This window comes from Syngnathoides biaculeatus, chromosome 15 (assembly GCF_019802595.1).
Source record: "Syngnathoides biaculeatus isolate LvHL_M chromosome 15, ASM1980259v1, whole genome shotgun sequence".
Taxonomy (NCBI): Eukaryota; Metazoa; Chordata; class Actinopteri; order Syngnathiformes; family Syngnathidae; genus Syngnathoides; species Syngnathoides biaculeatus.
Genome location: NC_084654.1, coordinates 24231489 through 24250136, shown reverse-complemented (window position 1 = coordinate 24250136; position 18648 = coordinate 24231489). Strand labels below are relative to the sequence as shown.

The 18648-nt window shown below is 43.5% G+C and overlaps 2 protein-coding genes across 2 annotated transcripts; both read right to left on the bottom strand.

Annotated features, from left to right (window-relative positions):
- Nucleotides 1-224: 224 nt before the first annotated feature.
- LOC133513356 (kinesin-like protein KIF3B) lies at nt 225-8272 on the bottom strand. Its single transcript, XM_061844084.1, has 9 exons — nt 6899-8272; nt 5816-6600; nt 4872-4973; nt 4682-4804; nt 3788-3906; nt 3589-3705; nt 1749-1863; nt 1470-1609; nt 225-738 (listed from the first exon to the last, which is right to left on the bottom strand). The coding sequence occupies exons 1-9, from the start codon at nt 7377-7379 to the stop codon at nt 594-596; spliced, it is 2127 nt and encodes a 708-aa protein (XP_061700068.1). The 5' UTR covers nt 7380-8272; the 3' UTR covers nt 225-593.
- A 159-nt stretch (nt 8273-8431) lies between these two features.
- Nucleotides 8432-17607, bottom strand: hadhab (hydroxyacyl-CoA dehydrogenase trifunctional multienzyme complex subunit alpha b). Its single transcript, XM_061844083.1, has 20 exons — nt 17435-17607; nt 16727-16768; nt 16377-16447; nt 16155-16288; nt 15445-15583; nt 15235-15354; nt 14347-14449; nt 14132-14254; nt 13940-14058; nt 13817-13873; nt 12805-12914; nt 12589-12723; nt 11561-11732; nt 11255-11341; nt 11034-11174; nt 10891-10959; nt 10172-10367; nt 9360-9474; nt 9129-9274; nt 8432-8813 (listed from the first exon to the last, which is right to left on the bottom strand). The coding sequence occupies exons 1-20, from the start codon at nt 17499-17501 to the stop codon at nt 8668-8670; spliced, it is 2292 nt and encodes a 763-aa protein (XP_061700067.1). The 5' UTR covers nt 17502-17607; the 3' UTR covers nt 8432-8667.
- Between the last annotated feature and the right edge of the window lie 1041 nt (nt 17608-18648).

The window sequence follows — 18648 nt, the reverse complement described above, 5'->3', positions numbered from 1 at the left end:
ATTCATTTTGTAATTTATTATTTTAAAATTGGTATACACTGTAGATGTATATTTATATATATATATAAGAAATATTATATTTACATCCTTGACATCCCAAACCAATTTTTTGTTGCATTTTTGCAATATCCAATTAATTACATGTTATTTTAAAAAAATCCATTTTACAAACTGGATACTGGATTTGCGTTTGGAAGGCGGATAAAAAAAAACTTTCTCCCCCACAATCATTTTTATTTTCACATTGATGTGCAGTGCAGTCAATTCACTTATTCACAATATTTTCCGCCACAGTAAAAAAAAAAAAAAAAAACGTCAGCTAAATAGTCAGCGCGGCTTCTTGGTACGAAGCGGATTTCTGTCACAATAAAAGCAGCAAGCGACTCACGTCACCGATACGGCAAAATAAACGCAATATGAATCACGCAAGCTTTGGCTGTGCTTTTTGCAAACATTCGCTTACGTCGAGAGAACTTTGTTGGAACGCAGCAGTTGGACAGGGAGGCCCCGCGTGCTCACCGGACGCCGTCGTCGTCGTCAGCCGCCGAGGGCGTACGGCGATGCGGACCGACACGGGTCGGGATCCCACGGGGTCAGGGGTCGGACCCGAGCGAGGCGGCCGGCGGGAGATCCGCGACCGAGGAGGGTCTGGGTCCGTGACGCCGACTCTGAGACGGTGACGTCACGGCGCCGGACGACGCGGACGCCGAAACGCACGCCGCTCGTGGGGTTTGATACCTGGAACACGCCCCCACAGACAACAACAACAACAACAACAAAAAAATACATTTTTGGGCAATTTTACGGGAAAAGGTTAACTACATGAAATAGGGCAAGGTCATTCACAGATGTCGTAAAAAAAATAATCAATAGGTTCAATGTATACGCATCTGATCTCAATATATAACGTGTAATATTTTGAATAATATGATTACTTATTGTCAATTTTAGTATTGTCTTTCTAATGCACGATACAAAATAAAAATTGGGGTTTTATATTCATTTTTTGTATTTAAATAACCTTACATTAAAAAAGTTTTCCATTTTATTGTATTCATTAACTGTAGTGTCTATTTCTTATGTTCGAATATTTAATTTTCAAATGAGGTAAATGAATACTGGTAAATATGCGTGTACAAACATGAATGAATATATTTTTTTTCAAGAATTACATTAATGAATCTTCTTCTTCTTCACTCTGAATATTTAAGAAAAATATTGAATTTTGAGATTTTTTTTTTTTTTTTTTACAAATCAGACTTAATTTTTTTCCATATTGCTATTTCCACAGATTCACTGTAATTTTGCTTGAATAACTTTGAGATTTTTTTTATTTCTATTTTTTTAATTACTAAGGTATGTATGAGAAATTTCTGTATCATGTTTTTTTTTTTTTTGTTTTCATTACGATTTGTACGTATAGCTGTAATTTCTTTGGCACGCCGAAAACATTCCACAGGCGGCCTCACCAGGACGCGGACTTCCTGAGCCGCCGCGCCGAGGGGCCGGCGTCCCTCAGGGCGCCGCTCCCCGGACGAGCCCCGTGCAGGTCGAGCGCCAACATGGCGGCCGGCGACACGTCCAGCTGCAGCAGCATGATGTTCTCCGCCTGCTCGCCAAACAACGACTTCCTGTTTTCTGCGCTCACTTCATGGTTAAAGCTTTGGTCGTTTTTCTTGGGAAGACTCCCGTGACGGCTCTGTATTGCATTGTAACATGTTTCATATTTCATCTGCGCAAGTGCTGACCTGATATCTTGACTGGTCCCCGGTTGCCGTGGCGACAGCGGATTGCGCGTGCTGGCTGATTGGACGTTTGTATCCCACGGCGGAGAGAGGTCGCCTCTTCACCCGCTTCGGCGCGCTGGCGGCCACGTGTGGGCAATTGAACGCAGTCAGAAAAAAAAAACTATTAAGCAGTCCAACATTTGAGAAATTATTTTTTTCCCCAGAATATTATAACAATAACCGTATGAAAAGTTGTCAGGTTTTTTTTTTTTTTTTGGGGGGGGGGTAAACCATTTCATCTTGATAATGAAGTAATATCTGCATCCAGCACAGAAGATCCATGCATCTATTTTCTTTGCCGCTTATCCTCACGAGGGATGCAAGAGTGCCGGAGCCTATCTCAGCTGTCACCGGGCAGGAGGCGGGGTACACCCTGAACTGGTCGCAAGCCAATCGCAGGGCGCTTGGAGGAAAAACGACCAATCGCACTCACAATCACACCTCGGGGCAATTTAGCGTCTCCTATCAATGGGATGTGGGAGGAAACCGGATTGCACACCCGGAGAAAAACCCACGCAGGCAGGCAGGCACAGGGGAGAACATGCAAACTCCACACAGGCGGGTCCGGGATCGAACCCCGGGACCGCAGAACTGGGAGGCCAACGCTTTCCAGCTGAGCCAGCACAGAACGATGGCATTTTTTTTTTTTTTTTTTTTTGTTGGAACGTCACATCCGCATCCGGCACCAAAACAACCAAAACCTTCCACCACCACCGCTTCTGCACGTCATGTCCGACCCGCTAACGCTAACTTTTGTTTTCATCACATGGTATTAAAGTACCAGCAGTCTGCAATTTCAGCTCAATTCATCGATGAACCACGAACTGTTTTATCGTTATTAAGAAGTAATAGTAACATCCGGCGCCGCCACGACCGGTTATTGATAAACCGTAAACCTTTTTTGTCCCTATGAAACGAGTCGTAGCCGCATCTGGCACAGCTGTATTATTGTTATTTAAAACTCACCGGTGAAAGCATTAGAAAAAAAATAATAATACCGTTTGATAGCTTATCGGAGGCCCTGTAGCTCAGTGGTTAGAGCACTGGTTTGATAATCCAGGGGTTGTGGGTTCGTATCCCACTGGGGCCTCCACTCCCTGAGAAGGGTTGCGTCAGGAAGGGCATCCGGCGTAAAAATTGTGCCAAACATATATAGGCGTTCATCTGAGATGATACGCTGTGGCGACCCCGAAAGGGACAAGCCGAAAGAAACCGTTTGATAGCTTATCATATTTTTCACTTTCATCGCTACGTGTCATATCAACAAATTGTAAAGCGTTTTGTCCTTACTGTAAAGCACGGGGGTCAAACTCATTTTTGTCACGGGCGACATTTTACTGAGGGTTTCCGCCGTGTAAAACGACAAAAATCTTTAACTGCCTCATCATATTTCCACATGAAACTCATGAAATAGTTTTGGAATCAGAAATCGAGCTTTTCCAACTGTTGTTGCTTGGTAACACAAAAATGTTTGCAATAGCTCAACGTTACCATTTACGACATGACAATTTGAAATTTTGGGATAGATTTGAACAAAAATCATGGAAGTCGATACACGTGACTTGCCTCCGCGGGCCACATGAAATCACGCGGCGGGCCAGATCTGGCCCCCGGGCCCTGACTTTGACACCCGTGCTCGAAAGTCATTGTCGCATCCGCCGGATCCATTTTTCTTTTTTCTCTCAACACAACAACGGTATCTGTCAAAAAATTCTTTCAAAGTTTCTTGGCAAATCATTTTATCCCCCGTTGATCTTATCCGCATCCGCAGACGTAGCCGCGTCCGGCACGGCCGCGTTACCTTTCGGACGGAACGGCCGACAGGAGCCTCCACTGCTCTTCGTCGGCGTCAAAGTCGAGTCTGTTTAGGATCTTTTTCTTTTCGGCCGGGGGGACGAAATTCTCCATGAGGAGGGTTCTGAAAATATGGCAGACGTGATTATGCGCGCACGTCAAAGTATTAGGTACACGGCGGTCGTTGGGAGGTGGCGGGCGCTCACTTGTACTTGAGCTCTCGGGTCAGCTGGTTCTGCGTCTGTTCCAGCTCCTGGCGGGATGCGACGTGCTCGTCGATCGCGTCGCGCATCTCGGCCCACACCAGCTGCAGTTTAGTGTACAGCTAGACACGGCGCAATAGATCGTCAGTGTCGAAGAAATGGAATCAAAGGAAAACGTGAACGATAGTGTCGTACTTTTTTTTGGGGGGGGAGGGGTCTACATTCACGCTAGATTTAGATTTCAAAAAAATACATTTTTTCAAGGAATAGGAAAATTGATGAAAAAAGAAAAACATTTAATTTTTTATCTTTCTCATAAAAATGCAAGAAATTAAGAAAAGTGTCGTCCGTTTTCACAAAAAAAATTGTAGATTTTCAAGACAAAAAATGGATATCTTTGGGGGAAAAGAACATTTTGGAGACATGGTTAAATATTTTTAAAAAACAACAACGAAGAAATCTTTGTAGTGAAGCTTGGCTATTTTTGAACAAGAAAAATTATATAGTCCCCAAAAATGGTAGATTAAAATAAATGTCTATTAAAATGTATATTTTTTGCAGCAAAACTTTAAAAAAAAATCTATATTTCTTTTCAAGAAAAACAATCCAAGGAGATAGAAAAAAACAAAAAAAACCCTACATTTTTCAAAAACAAGTAAGTCATATTTTGCGCTGTTATATTCTCACAGATAATTATGGGTTTTAAAAAAAAGTGCTATATTTCTGAGGAGATTTTCAAGAAATAAATATAGCCTTTTTTTTTTTTGAGAAATAGTTGTACACATATTGCAACGTTTCCTGCGCATGACAAATCATTTTCTTGTCAAAAATCACCCATTTTGCAGCTCTTTCCTTCCGTCTCGCTTATTTTTTGGGCGCTGACGTTTCCCGCCTCACCTTCCTCAGCTTCTTGGTCTTCATCTCCACTTCCTGCTGCAGCGAGGAGAAGGTCTCCCTCATCTCCAGGGTCTCCTCGTCCCGCAGCGTGATCTGCCGCCGCATCTCCCTCTCCCGCCGGATCTCGGAGGGCACGCCGCTCGGTCAGTCGGCGGCGGCGTCGGTCGGCGGTCGGCGGACGTTTCCTCACCTGCTCGGCGATCTCGAGCCTCTTCCGCTCCAGCAACTTCTGCTGCTCGTTGGTGTGATCCGTGATGGTCTTGCCGCCCTCCAGCAATTTGCTCTCCATGGCCTGGCCGCGCACATCAAAGTTGAAAAGCGCCGCAATGTATTGAAAACAAAAAATAATGAAAAATATATTTTGGAAGAAAAATGAGAGCGGAAATGATTTTTTTTTCTATATTTTTGAGAAATTTGGATATTTTTAGAAATATTTGAAATCATAAAAAATACAAATAAAAAAAAATGACTTGATTTAGTAAATATTTAAAATATTTTTGATAAAAAAAAAGTTTTGAATTGAAACATTTTCTGAGGCGCTCATCCTCACGAGGGTCGTGGCAATGCTCGAGCCAATCCCAGCTGCCTTTGGGCAGGGGGCGGGGCACACCCTTGAACTGGTTGCCAGCCAATCGCAGGCCGCATAGAGACAAACAACCAATCGCATTCACAATCACACCTATGGGCAATTTAGAGTGTCCAACTAATGTCGCATGTTTTTGGGACGTGGGAGGAAATTTGAGTGCCCAGAGGAAACCCACAGGGAGAATGTGTCCGGGATTTGAACCCCGGTCCTCAGAACTGAGGCCAACGCTCTAACCAGTGACCCCACCGTGTTGCCAAGTTTTATATTTGAGGCATTTATTCGGGGGGAAATTTGTTTACAGTGTACTGTAATGTTCTATAGCTGCCACAAGATGGCGCCACACGGCCATCGCTAAAACTCTTCGCGAGCCGCTGTCTTGCGCCCAAATAGTGTCGATGTGCCCTGCGATCGGCTGGCAACCAGTTCAGCCCGTCGACAGCTTGGATAGGCTCCCGCACTCCCTTGTGAGGATAAGCAGCTAAGAAAATGGACGGCGCCATCTTGCGTCGGGTCGGTCTTGGAACGCACCGCCGGCCCGGGTGACGCACCTTGTACTTCTCGATGATCTTCTCCACGGCCTCCCGATCCCACTGGCCGCCGGCTTCTTTCGGCTCGTCCTCCTCGCAAAGCTGCGCGAGGTCCCTGCTGAGTCTCTTGCCGTCCCTTCGCTTCTGCCGCCGCTCCCTGGCCGAGGCGCCTCGCTCCTCCAGGAGGGCCTTGAGTCTGGCGATCTCCCTCTGGAAGTCCCTGAGGAGGGCGGCTTCGGGGTCCTCGTTGACACGGGGCTTGTTCTTGATGTTCTTGGCCCGGCTGGCGTACCGCAGGGTGGCCAGGGACTCGTGGCGGTCCCGCTCCGAAGGCCCCACCGTGGCGATCATGACCGTCTTGGCGTTGCCGCCCAGGGAGTCTTGCAGGAGGCGGGTGAGTTTGGAGTCCCTGTAGGGCACGTGGCCGCCCTTGCGGTCCGCCAGCGCCGAGATGACGTTCCCCAAGGCGGAGAGCGACAGGTTGATCTTGGCTGCCTCCCGCAGCCTCTCGCCCCGGGCGCCCGTCCTGCTCTGCCGCTCGCTCCCGGCCAGGTCCACCATGTTGAGGCGCCCCACCCGGACCGGGTCCTCGGACTCGGACTGGCATTCCACCGTGACGGCGAAGACGGCGTGCGAGCGGGAACTCCGGCTGTTGGCGTCGGTGGAGCCCACCGAGCGGGATCGGTCGCCCGCGGCGAGCAGGTGGTGCATCTCGGCGGAGTCCTTGGTGACCACCCAAGACAGGTCCTTGACGTAGACGCCTTCCTCGGGGCTCTCCTTCAGCTCCAGTTTTCTGCTGCTTTCCACTGGAGAAAAAAAAAAACAAAAAAATTAAATGATAAAATTACTCCGAACCTCCATTCTGGCTGACGCACATGACAATCAAGCAGCTGCAGTTCAGCGCCAACTACTGGCGAGGAGGACTTATTTGTGTAATTAAGGAGTTCGGGAGACACATATTGGAAAATGTCAAGTTGTGTTCATTTTTCTTAAAAAGGCAGACATTTTGGAGGTGTTTAGCTATAGTTTTTTGGGGGTGTGGCGCATCTATCTATATTTTTGATATGAATCAGTGGCTTCTAACGCAGCCGTTGAAGTTCTTACACAGCAGGTCTCGGATCTCTTCCTGATAAATCTCCAAGTAAGAGGAGCGGACCAGGTACTTGTGGCCCCGACTGCGGCAGATGTGGGTGAAGATGTGATGGAAGGCGTTGGGGATGACGCCCCGTTTCTCCGGGTCGCCCGGCAACCCCCTCATGGTCCACGTCTTGCCCGTGCCGGTCTGGCCGTAGGCGAAAACCGTCCCGTTGAAGCCCGTCAGAACCGAGTCCACCAGGGGCCTGACGGCGTCGTCGTACACCTCGCCCTGGGTGGACCCCCAGCCGAACACCGAATGGAAGGTGAACTCCTTCGCGAGCTCGCCAGATGGAGCGCTCGGGTTCCGCACGGAGATGCGGCCCAGCTCGGCGTCCACGTCCAGGACTGAGCCGCCGTTCTCGGCCGTCGCCTCCATGTTGTTGGGCGGCCGGCAGCGGACCACCACCCGGACCGACTCGCACGCCGTCTTCGCCTTGTTGTTGGCCATGTTGCGGCGGAAAACCGAACCGATGCAGGAGGACCAGACCTCGCCTTCGCGCTTATTATTATTATTATTATTTTAATTTATGGTTCCATTCTTCCAGCCGCGTCACGGCGACCTCGAGCAGTGACACAGCCGCGACGCAGGCTCGGCATCGCGGCTGCAAAGATGTCAACACGCCGGCAAGCACCCAAAACACGCCCTGGACGGGATGACGACGGACAATGGCAGGCGAGGCAAACACACGTGACCCGCCCACGACCAATCACGTTCTTTCGGTACTGGGGGCCAAACAAGAATCGATGTGGTTGCTGCATTATTTCAGAATCAGTTTTAATGTCAAAGTATGGAACAACACAAGGAATTTGTCTCGGCAATCGGTCCCGCCGTGGTGCCACATTTATGCAGAGTACAAAGAAGAAACTTTTTCCCCACACTTAGGTGTTTATTACATCATTTGTAACTAAATACATCCAAAACGCGGATTAAAAAACTGCAGCTACATTAAATTAAAATCTAAAATGATGTAATCGAGGTGGTTGATTTCAATTTTAAAAACTGCATGAGAATAAAAAGTTTTCCAAGATTTACCGAAACAAGTGACATTTTTCATTTCCAAATCAGATTGCACCTTTCATCAGAAATGATTTTCTTTGAAAAATATTTTATTCTTGGATTTTTTTTCCTCTAAAGTATTTTCATTAAAAAACTGCTCTCAAAAATACTTACAGCATACTTTTGAAAAAAAAAAGTCTCAAAATCAAAGCAAGAAAAAAAAAAAAAAAATCACAAGTTCTTATCCAGAACAAAATTCGATTTTTTTTTTCCTCTTACCTTTTTCCACTTGTAAAAATTAATGTTCAATTTCTATTTTTCAGTTCCATTCGCCAGACTTTAACTTTTCAGTTGCAAAAGAAGCAGATTTATTGAATTAAAAACTATTTCCTCCGTTTGCTGTGATCACACTTGAGGCCAAAAGTACCTTCATGTACAAAAAAAAAAAAAAAAAAAATAGCAAAAAAGCATTTGATTCCATAACAAAATTTTATTTAGTTAAGGCCCTACATTTACATTATCCACCCATCAAGTCTTCAGGTACAAAATAAACAAATGTTACCATACCGGGTACATTGCAGGATGAATTAGTATATCCTTCAGGAATATTTGAATGCGTGTGCAACATATCATCAAATGCTTGCGTTGATCTGGTAAAACTCAAAAGCAATCCAACGGTTCCCGATGCGGTGGACTGCAGTCGCGTTAAGTGCGGTCAGGCGCAACGTGACCGGCGCCGTCACTTGTGAAACTTCTTGCCGGGGTCGCCGGCGTGATCCAGGAGGAGCCGGCACGGCGTGAAGTGATCCCCGTAGACGGCCTCGTAACGCCGCATCTTTTTCACCAGCTTGTCGGCGCCAAAGGTGTCCACGAAGCGAAACGGGCCTGCGAGTCCATACGGAGAACAATTAGTAAAACGGGTGCAGACCGGACGCTGAGATCGTCTTTTTGTGGACGACCGCGACTCGGGAGTGACGGTGCTGACCTGCCGTCATTTACTGTATGTGTATATATATATATATCTCCCTCATTTATTTACAATAGGTGAAATCCAGGAAGTAGCGACCAGATTATTTGTTATTTTTGCCTATGTTTAACTTCCCCACACTCTTCTTAACCTAATTTCACATTTGAAACACGGGTCACTTTTTCCATCATATTTTAAAATTTTCGTCACAACAGATTAAAGCAAATTCTGACCTCCAAGGCAGGGGGGGAATCCCAGGCCAAAAACAGCTCCGATGTCTCCCTCCAGGGGACTGTTCAAGATGCCCTCTTGTAAACACAGCACCGCCTCGTTGACAAAGCGAGACACCAGTCGGTATTGGACGTCGTAGTCGGACGAACTGAAGAAATATTTGGAATTATGGGAAAGAAATATTTTATGATTGAATTACAGCTCGGTACTTCAATTGGCGAGTGGAACCTCACACAGCAGGATTGGGAGCTAGTTTGTATTTCTCCAAGATTTCCCCGAGATCTGGGTTGACTTCTCTGGTTTTGAGGCCCGGCTGGTAGACGTAGCAACCCTTTCCTGATTTACGACCTAAAGACAAAATTTACAGCAAAAATATATATAAATGGAAAAAAAAATATATATATATATATATAAGCAAATAAAAAAAAATACAGGAGAAAGTAACCGATGTTATTTTAAGAAAAGTGGTAATCCTGCAAGAGTAAAGATATCTGAAAATAAGAGAAAAATAAAATAACTAATAAAGTTGTGCATTTAGGAATTTAAAAAAAATTATATATTTTTTTAAAACTCTTTGGAGAAGTAAATCATATGGCTTTGAGAAAATTAGTTGAATGATAATGTGGGAAGAAAGTCATTTATTTTCAGAAAAAAAATTAAAATAGTTGTATACTTGAGAGGTATCTTGAGTTTATATTTAAAAAAAAAAAAAAAAAAAAAAAAAAAAAAAAAACATACGTTTGAGAAAATTCACCAACTACAACAATAAAGTCCATTATCTTTTGGGGGATAAAAATGTAAAAAAGTGGTAATTTGACAGCGTGAATAAATCTGAGAAAAAGGTAAAAGGAGAATAAACTCATATGAGGGTATAAAAACAATTCCACAAGGATAGTTCTATATTTATAAACATTGGTGCGTCTTCAAGCAAGTTGTTTTAAAAAAGAAAATCATTGTAAAGACAAACAACAAACAGCTGTCCACATTTTTAAGGAAGGAAAAATTGAGTTCCTGCGATATGGTACCGATTTGCAATGTGGCTCACCTTTGAAGCCCAAATCCACCAAGGTCTTCAGGACCGACACGTCGCCGCCGCCGAATCGCGACCCGAAGGCCTTCCCGAGGTCCTCGGCCACGTGGGCGGCCACGTCGATGCCCACCTCGTCGATCAGAGTGGCGGCGCCCACGGGGAAGCCGAAGCTCGTGGTGAGCGCGTCCAGCTTCTTGGGGTCCGCCCCTTCCTGGAGGGGAACGTACAGTAATTAAGCAGCAGTAGTTTAAAAAAAAAAAAAAAAAAAAACAATTATAATAATAATAATAATTTCCCCTTGGGGGAATGAAAATGCCTCCATCTTGTTTACTTTTAAAAAGGTTATTATTTGAGAAAATTTTACATTTGAGAATTACTGGTATTTTTCCACAAGTCATTTGAGATTTTTTTTTTTAGTCCCTCAAAAATTAAGTCAAATTAAAAAAAAAAAAAAAAAAAAAAAAAAAAAAAAAAAATCCTACAGTAAAATATTTTTCCAGAAAAAAAAAAAAAACTGTAATCCTTGTACTAAGTATATTCAAAGATACGTAGATTCAAGGAAAAGTCATAATCCAATAAGGAACATTTTCTTGATTTTTTTCAATTCAGATTTTGAATGACTATTTTAATTTTTACAAATTTGAAAAAAAAAAAAAAAAAAAAAAAAATTAAACTCCTGCAATACCAGCGATAACACTGAATATTCTGATGTGCCCTTGAGCAAGGCGACGAACCTGAAATACTCGCACGGCTTCGGCCAACATGGGAGCCAAACAGCGCGTCGTGTAGAATCCTGGCCCGTCCTGCACACAGACGCCGGCTTCGATATTTCCTCATTTGAAGGATTATTTCTGGATATACGACGCCGAGGCCTCACCCCGACCACGATGATAACTTTGCCCTGCTTCAGGCCCACGGCCACCGCCGACGCCGTGGTGTCCTTGGAGGTCTGCTCGGTGGTGATGATCTCCAAGAGCTGCATCTTGTCCACTGGGGAGAAGTAGTGCATGCCGATCACCTGCGGGGGGCGACCACGAGGACGATTGTTTGTTTCTTTTCCCAAATTTCGGTGGCGAAGAGGAGGAAGAACGGGCAAACCTTGTCCGGCCTCTTGCTGGCGGCGGCGATGTCCTTGATGGGGAGAGCTGACGTGTTGGTGGCAAAGATGCAATGGGGAGGAACCACCTGAGCAGGTACATTGAAATTAAACACAAAAAGTCAGTAGCAAGCCAAAACTGGAGCACCTGCAAAGCCACGTAAACAGTTTTTCAACTTCAGGGAAGAAAACTCGAGATCTTTCACTCACTTTAGAAATGCGAAACATTTTCAGGACTTTCAATCAGGAGTTAGCCTGCCATGTTGTGTTCCTTGAATGCATCCAAAATAAAACGGCGTTGCACTTACAGCTTCCACCTCCTTGAGAACGGCGTGTTTGATCTTGAGGTCCTCAAAGACGGCCTCGATCACCATGTCGGCCTTCTCGAAGCCGCTGTAGTCCAGCGTGCCCGACAGGTTGGACAAAATTGAGTCTCTCTCGAAGGACGTGATGCTCCTCTTCTTGGTCTTGTCGTTTAGCCTGGCGTTGAAAGGAGATCCGGCGCTGATAAAATCGTTTTCAGGCCGGGTGGCGAGCCCTTCCAATCAAACCACCGTCATTTCCGGCCTACAAGCCGCGACTTTTTTCCCCCGCACGCTTTCAACCCTGCGGTTTATGCGGGGATGTGGCTAATTTGTGCATTTTTTTTCTAATGGCCGCAAGGGGGGGTAAGTGTGAGACTGGTGGAATATATGTGCCAAGGAAGTGACTTTTACCAGTCCGGTTTTGTTTTGTTTTTACAGTATGCACAGACATAATAGTGTTAAAAAAAAAAAAATAAAAAACACACACACACAAATCACAAATAATTCACATTTTTTCAGTCCGGCCCCTTTAGCGCTGCGCTAGCGTGTTACTGCCGTGTCTCCGTGATTTTTACCAGAAAATATATATATATATATATATTTTTTTTTTTAAACCGACCCTGCTAGCGCTACCATGGCGCTAGCGTTAAACTTTCTGTGTTGAGTCTTTCTTTATAAATCTCGTGTTTCAATGTGGATACTTGCGGCTTTTATACAGCTGCGGCTTATGTGTGTACCAAATGGTATTTCCTTTACAAATGTACTGGGTGAGGCTTATAAGCTGGTGCGCGCCGTAGGCCGGGAATTAAGGTATACAGGCGCTTCCCCCCCTTTTTTTGGTGGGGGGAGAATTGCTTTATTTCTCCTGATCCCAAACAAGCCTTCCCCCCACCTCTTGAGCATTAATGTCCATCAACTTCCAGCAAAATATGACAAACTCTAGAGCTGCGAACAGCGATTAAGGGCCCAGGCATCCCTGCCCAACTCGCTGATCCACTGAAAAGAAATGCGCACCGCACTAGTAAACGCACCCTTTGTACACTTGCTGCTCGCCACGGGCCAGCCCAGCCTCGGTGGTGTCCTTCAGGATGGTGCGCATGCCTTTGTCCACCGTCACCTGGGCGATGCCGGCTCCCATCAGACCCGCGCCCAAAATTCCCAGAGTCCTGGTAACGGACAAACCATCCAGTTAGGTCTACCTTTAACATCCCCCCCCCCCCGCACCCACTTCCTCCTTGTCTACATACTTGACTTCTTTTGCGGGGGTCCCAAATCGATTCTTCTTGCACGCGACCTGCCCGTGATAGAGGCCGATGAGGGCTGCCGACTCGCTGGTTTTGGCCAAGTGTCCGAAATTCTGCAGGCGAAGAAGACGTTACACTTATGGCGACAACGTTAACGCCATCAAAGATGGCGACGGTTTTCCAAAACCCTCAGTGAATGACTGATTAACTGTTAATAAAAAAAAAATAAATAAAGCACTACATTTAAAATTTGGGCGGCAAGTTGGGTCAACTGGTAAAGCGTTGGCCTCACAGTTCTGAGGTACCGGGTTCGATTCCGGACCTGCATGTTCTCCCCCTGCCTGTGTGGCTATTCTCCGGGTGGGCACTCTGGTTTCTTCCCACATCCTAAAAACATGCAACATTAATTGGACGCTCTAAATTGTCCGTAGGTGTGATTCTGAGTGCGGCTGTTTGTCTCCATGTGCCCTGCGATTGGCTGGCGACCAGTTCAGTGTGTGCCCCGCCTCCTGCCGATTGACAGTTGGAATAGGCTCCAGCACTCCCCGTGACCCTTGTGAGGATAAGCAGCTAAGAATATGGATGGATTTAAAATTTGTCCCAACAATAATATTGATGTACTGTTTGAATAACTGGTTTATTACCAATAAAGAATTTTTTTTTTTTTTAAAAAGTCAAAAATAATTCTACATTTAAAAACTTTATTTATTCAAGAACTAGTTTATTTTTTGCAAATAAAAAAAATGGAAATAAATGTAACATCTACAATTGAATAGTTTAGTTTAATTGTTTGAAGTTTATGAATGAAATTCTAAAATGAGAATTACTATTTCATGAATAAAATATGCAATTTTACATATCAGTTTTAACTCTACAACTGTTTGTATTAAAAGTCAAAAGGCATCCCATGAGCTCCAAAGTTTTCCTGCCCCCCGACCGAGACGACGATTTAGATTGCGATGGTTCGGCCTTGGGCGAGGTCAGCCGCACGACTTTGTTCAAAAGCAAACGGCACCTGTGACTCTGCGAGGTATCCAGCGACGGGACCTTGCTCCACGCCGGTCTTCACGCACTGGAACAAAAACAAAGAGTTCCATCGAAGCTCGCGTCAAACGCGAGCACGACGACCCGAACTTACTTCGATGATCTTGAGGGGTGCGGGATAAAGCCCTTTGCTCTGGCTCATGACTTTACCCTGGACCGTCTTGTAAATCTGGTTGCGCACCATCTCGAAGCTCATCACGTAGTCTTGGATCTCTGCGGAGGAGACGCTCAAGCGTTGAAAAAAAAAAAAATCACGTCAGAGAACGTAGAAATGCGTGCGACTAACTCTGCATGGCGCTCTTCTCCTTGCCCAGAGGAACCTTCTTGCCCACGATGCCTCTGGCGCACTCCACAGCGACTTCCTCCAGGTAGTCGATGGTTCTCTCCTCGGGACTCTTCAGACCTGGGCCTGTTCATGAACAGCAGGAACTTCAGGCAACTTTTATCAAAATCAAACGTGACTTTTTATGGTTTTGTTTTTTTTTTTTCTTTTTTAAATACCAAGCGGGTCTACAAGCTGGTCGACGAGGCCCATCTTCTTGGCTTTGTCGGCGCGGATGTTTCGTCCCGTCAGCATCATGTCAAAGGCGCTGGGCAGACCCAGCTGGAAGCAGTTCATTTAACAATACAAAAACTATTGATTCATATTCATGTAAAACAGCAGTGCAATTAAAAAGTGCACATTTTGCTGTTTTCAAATGTAATATAACTACCATATTCAAATATCTTAACGTGTTCGCTTCAATTCTGATTGTGCTTGGTGTAGAACTGCACTATTTCAAATATTCTGATCCCCTGATGTATTGTGTCCTTCATACAGGAAATAGTTAAAATCGTACAATATACCGAAAAAGGTCAACGTGTTGAAGAAACAAAAGACCGAAAAAAAATGAACAGCAATACTCTGTACTAACTATACTGGTCAATTTTTAAAGACTTTCTGTGAAAACTGGAAAATGTATACTTGATAAAGTCGATATTTCTGGCAGGTCAATATTTTATATTCATCCATCCTTCCTGAATATACAATAATGTACCACTCTTTAAAAAAAAAAAAAAAAAAGGTGATCTTTTTTTTTCCTTTTCAAAAATATACTACTTTGTATCAAAAAATACATCATTTAAAATACACATTTTCCCCCCACATGCAAAATATCCAACTTTTCACTTTTTTGGCCTCAAAATATTTAAATGAAATAAGAGCCTTTGGGGGGAATAAATGTGCAATTCACGATGGAAAATGTATTACAAAATGAAAGCAGAAAAACCTTCCACTGTACAGCAAACTCCTGTTGATTACGATTTGCTTCTTGTGAATTTTTCTGTAGAACCCAACTAAAGTAAACTCATCTGAAGAAAAGAAAATACAGTAATAAAATTTGCACAAACCATTTTGGGGAGTCTCTGCGTGCCACCAGCTCCTGGCAAAAGACCCAGCATGACTTCTGGGGTACCCAGCACTGTTTTTTTGGTCTTTGTCGCGATCCTGTACTGGCACGCGATGGCAAACTAGAATTACAAGAAGAAGAACCCATCATTACAATTTAAAAAGTAATATTAATTAAAAATATGAGCGCGACAGGGAGTGGCTTGGCTGACCTCCAGGCCTCCTCCCAAACACGAGCCGTTGATGGCGGCCACGATGGGCTTTGGGGACTTTTCGATCCTCTCGAACATTTTCTGGCCTTCCTGCGAGAGTTTCGTGACCTCCTCGGCGTTGCCGCAGGCCTGGATCATACTACGGCCAGGGCGGGATTATTTATGGAAAACCGCAAAAAGAAAAAAAAAAAATGAATAATGGGACTATAAATGAGAGAAGACCCTTTAATGTCTAATATTTCTGGCAATTGTTGCTTGGGAATTCCAATGAGTATGAATGAATCACAAAACCTTGGCGTACGCCACAGGCAAAGGTCAACCGTGGATGAGTGTTAAAAGATGGACCACTGTGCAAAAAACAAAATACAGTCCTGCCTTGAGATACAAGTTTAGCTTGCTTCGTGACCATGCTTGTAAGTCAAAGCGTTTGCATCTCAAATCATCTTTCCCCACTGAAATGAATGGAAATGCCATTAATCTGTTCTCCCCCTACAATATTGTGCTTTGTAGCATAGAGCAACGACTTGCTCATACAGAATGTAAAGAATTTAATAGTTTCTAGTCACACTTTTTTTGCAACAGTTCAACTCTGGACCAAATTATTTCCCATGCATATGAACAAAAATAGAATAGGTAGGAGTTGACCTAGCATCCCAAGACAGACCTTTGGACGTTTTCAAAGTTCTGACGTGACTGGGTTCTTCTCTTACTTGATATCCGCTCCCGCGATGAAGCAGCCCGGCTTGGATGAGATGAGGACGGCGCTTTGAACGGCATCGTCGGCCCACATCTCATTCATCACCTCCGCCAGCTCCTTTTGCATTTGGACTGACAGCGTGTTGACCTACACCAAAGGAAGATTAGCGTTTTGCTTGAACACTCGCTGTTTGTTTAACCACACAAACGAAGTGACAAAAACGGCGGCGCGTTACTTTAGAATTGGGTTCATTGATTCGAACCACGGCGACGTCTTCCTTGACTTCATAGTTGACATGGGTTCGAGCTAGAAATGGACAAGGGAGATAATCCGCAGTGAGGCAACAATTTTATCACCCACTATTTGCAAAGTCTTTGCACCAAGAATGACAACATTTCAAGAATAGTAGAGCTCTCTACACAACTAAAAAGGCTTTCCTAATGACATAAATTTGAAAATACCGAGCGTTCAGCTTTACATTCAACTCCCATGTTGCACACTAAGAGTGCTCTGGCATAAAAGGCATGCCGACTCACGATACTGCATTGCCATACCAACATATAAAATGAATAAATAAAGTGATACCTAGCATTGGCGTGGCCACTGAGAAAGTTCGAAAGGTAGTTCCTGCATGGCAAAAAAAAACAAACTTTTAGCAAGGTTACATATTCGTAATATGACGGGAAGGAAAAGTATCACAAAACGATGACTAGCTTGCACGATCTATAACAATAATTCCCAACCTTGATTCACATGTGCATTGCTTCAAGATATCTGTTATCTGATATGTGTTCGGAAGAAAGTGAACGACCTTAATCCGCCCCCCCTCCAACCTCTTGTGATACTGACCCTTCACCCACATTTAAGACGCCAGACGTCTAATTGGAGCCACTACAATGCAGATTGAAAAGAAACATGATCCAAATGCAGACAGCAACCTAAATCTTAGGTTTTGGAATTAAGAGTAGAATTTCCCATCATTGACAGCGTCACTAGGCTTTACCGTGTAATACATGCTTATCGTTAGCATTAAGCTAAAGTTCACGCCCAGCCCAAGTTCACTTTTAGATATTCCCGAATTAAATTAAAATGTGAATGTTAAACACGGGGAAAGTGAATCTTAAATGGGGAAAATAAAATGAGAAGGGGCTCCAAGCCTCATGTTAATTCACACAACAGCAGCGTTTCGTAAAAAAATTGTCAAACTGAGTAAAACAATCAGCGTTACAGAAATCAACCTGCATGGAAAGTCAATGAAAAAACAAACTTTTCCGTTGCGTTTTTTTTTTTTACCCGGTGCGGTAGCGTATTTCCGCAATGTCAATTTCGACAAAACGCCGACGGATCGAACACAAGCCATGCTGCGGAAGCTGCTGGAAGACGGAGGTCAGTCGCCAGTCGGCGTCGGCTAGCGAGCTAGCAAGCAAAGTTAGCTCGCCCGCTTTTCTTCTTCGTCGACTTGTTTGTGTTGAATGAGCGGCAAGCAACAAGCGCTTATGTGCACGACCGCCATCTAGTAAATTGGAGTGTGCATCAAGTCAAACTATGAAACGAACGATAATGTAAAACAAAACTATAATGGATTGTAAAATAGATATCCATACAAATAATGTGGTCAAACAAATCTTTCCGACGTTTATATTGGGGGGGGGGTGTAAACGTTTGTACGCAAAAACCACATTTGATTTTTAACACGGACAGACTGGTTTGGACATTTGTGGACGGAGTAAAAAAAAACAAACAAAAACGAAATACGGCAAACATTTTTTTTCAAATAGCATATATATATATAATATACACACAGACTGGTCAGGAAATTTGTAGACAGAGTAAAAAAAAACAAACAAAAACGAAATACGGTAAATATTTTTTTAAAATAGCACAGAAAAATGTGTGATATATATATATATATATATATATATATATACATATACACACACAGACTGGTCAGGACATTTGTATACAGAGTAAAAAAACAAACAAAAACAAAAACGAAATATGGTAACTATACAGAGTAAAAAAACAAACAAAAACAAAAACGAAATATGGTAACTATTTTTAAATAGCATAGAAAAATGTATGTTTTATAAAAAAAAAAAATATATATATATGTATATATATGTATATATATATATATATATAAGAACATATGAATAACCCATTATTTTGTTTGTATGGTATTGTTGGTTGAAATTTCTTTGGAGACTAAAAGACTACCTTCTTTTACTTCTTCCTTCTCACTTTTGAAAATGTAAAATTATGTGATTGACATCTGATTTTTTCCCATTTGTTTTATTATTTCATATTTATAAAGCCCATTTTGTTCTTGTCATATTTTATAACACAGCAATTAATGTTCAAACATTATAATCAAGTGATCAAATGTGGAAAAACATTGTTAAATGCGTGTATAAAATATTTATTGTATTATTTCCGTGCTATTACAGTACTTCTTATTTGACATCGTCTGTCAGTTTTGAATTGCAACGAGTATCGTAATTTTTTTA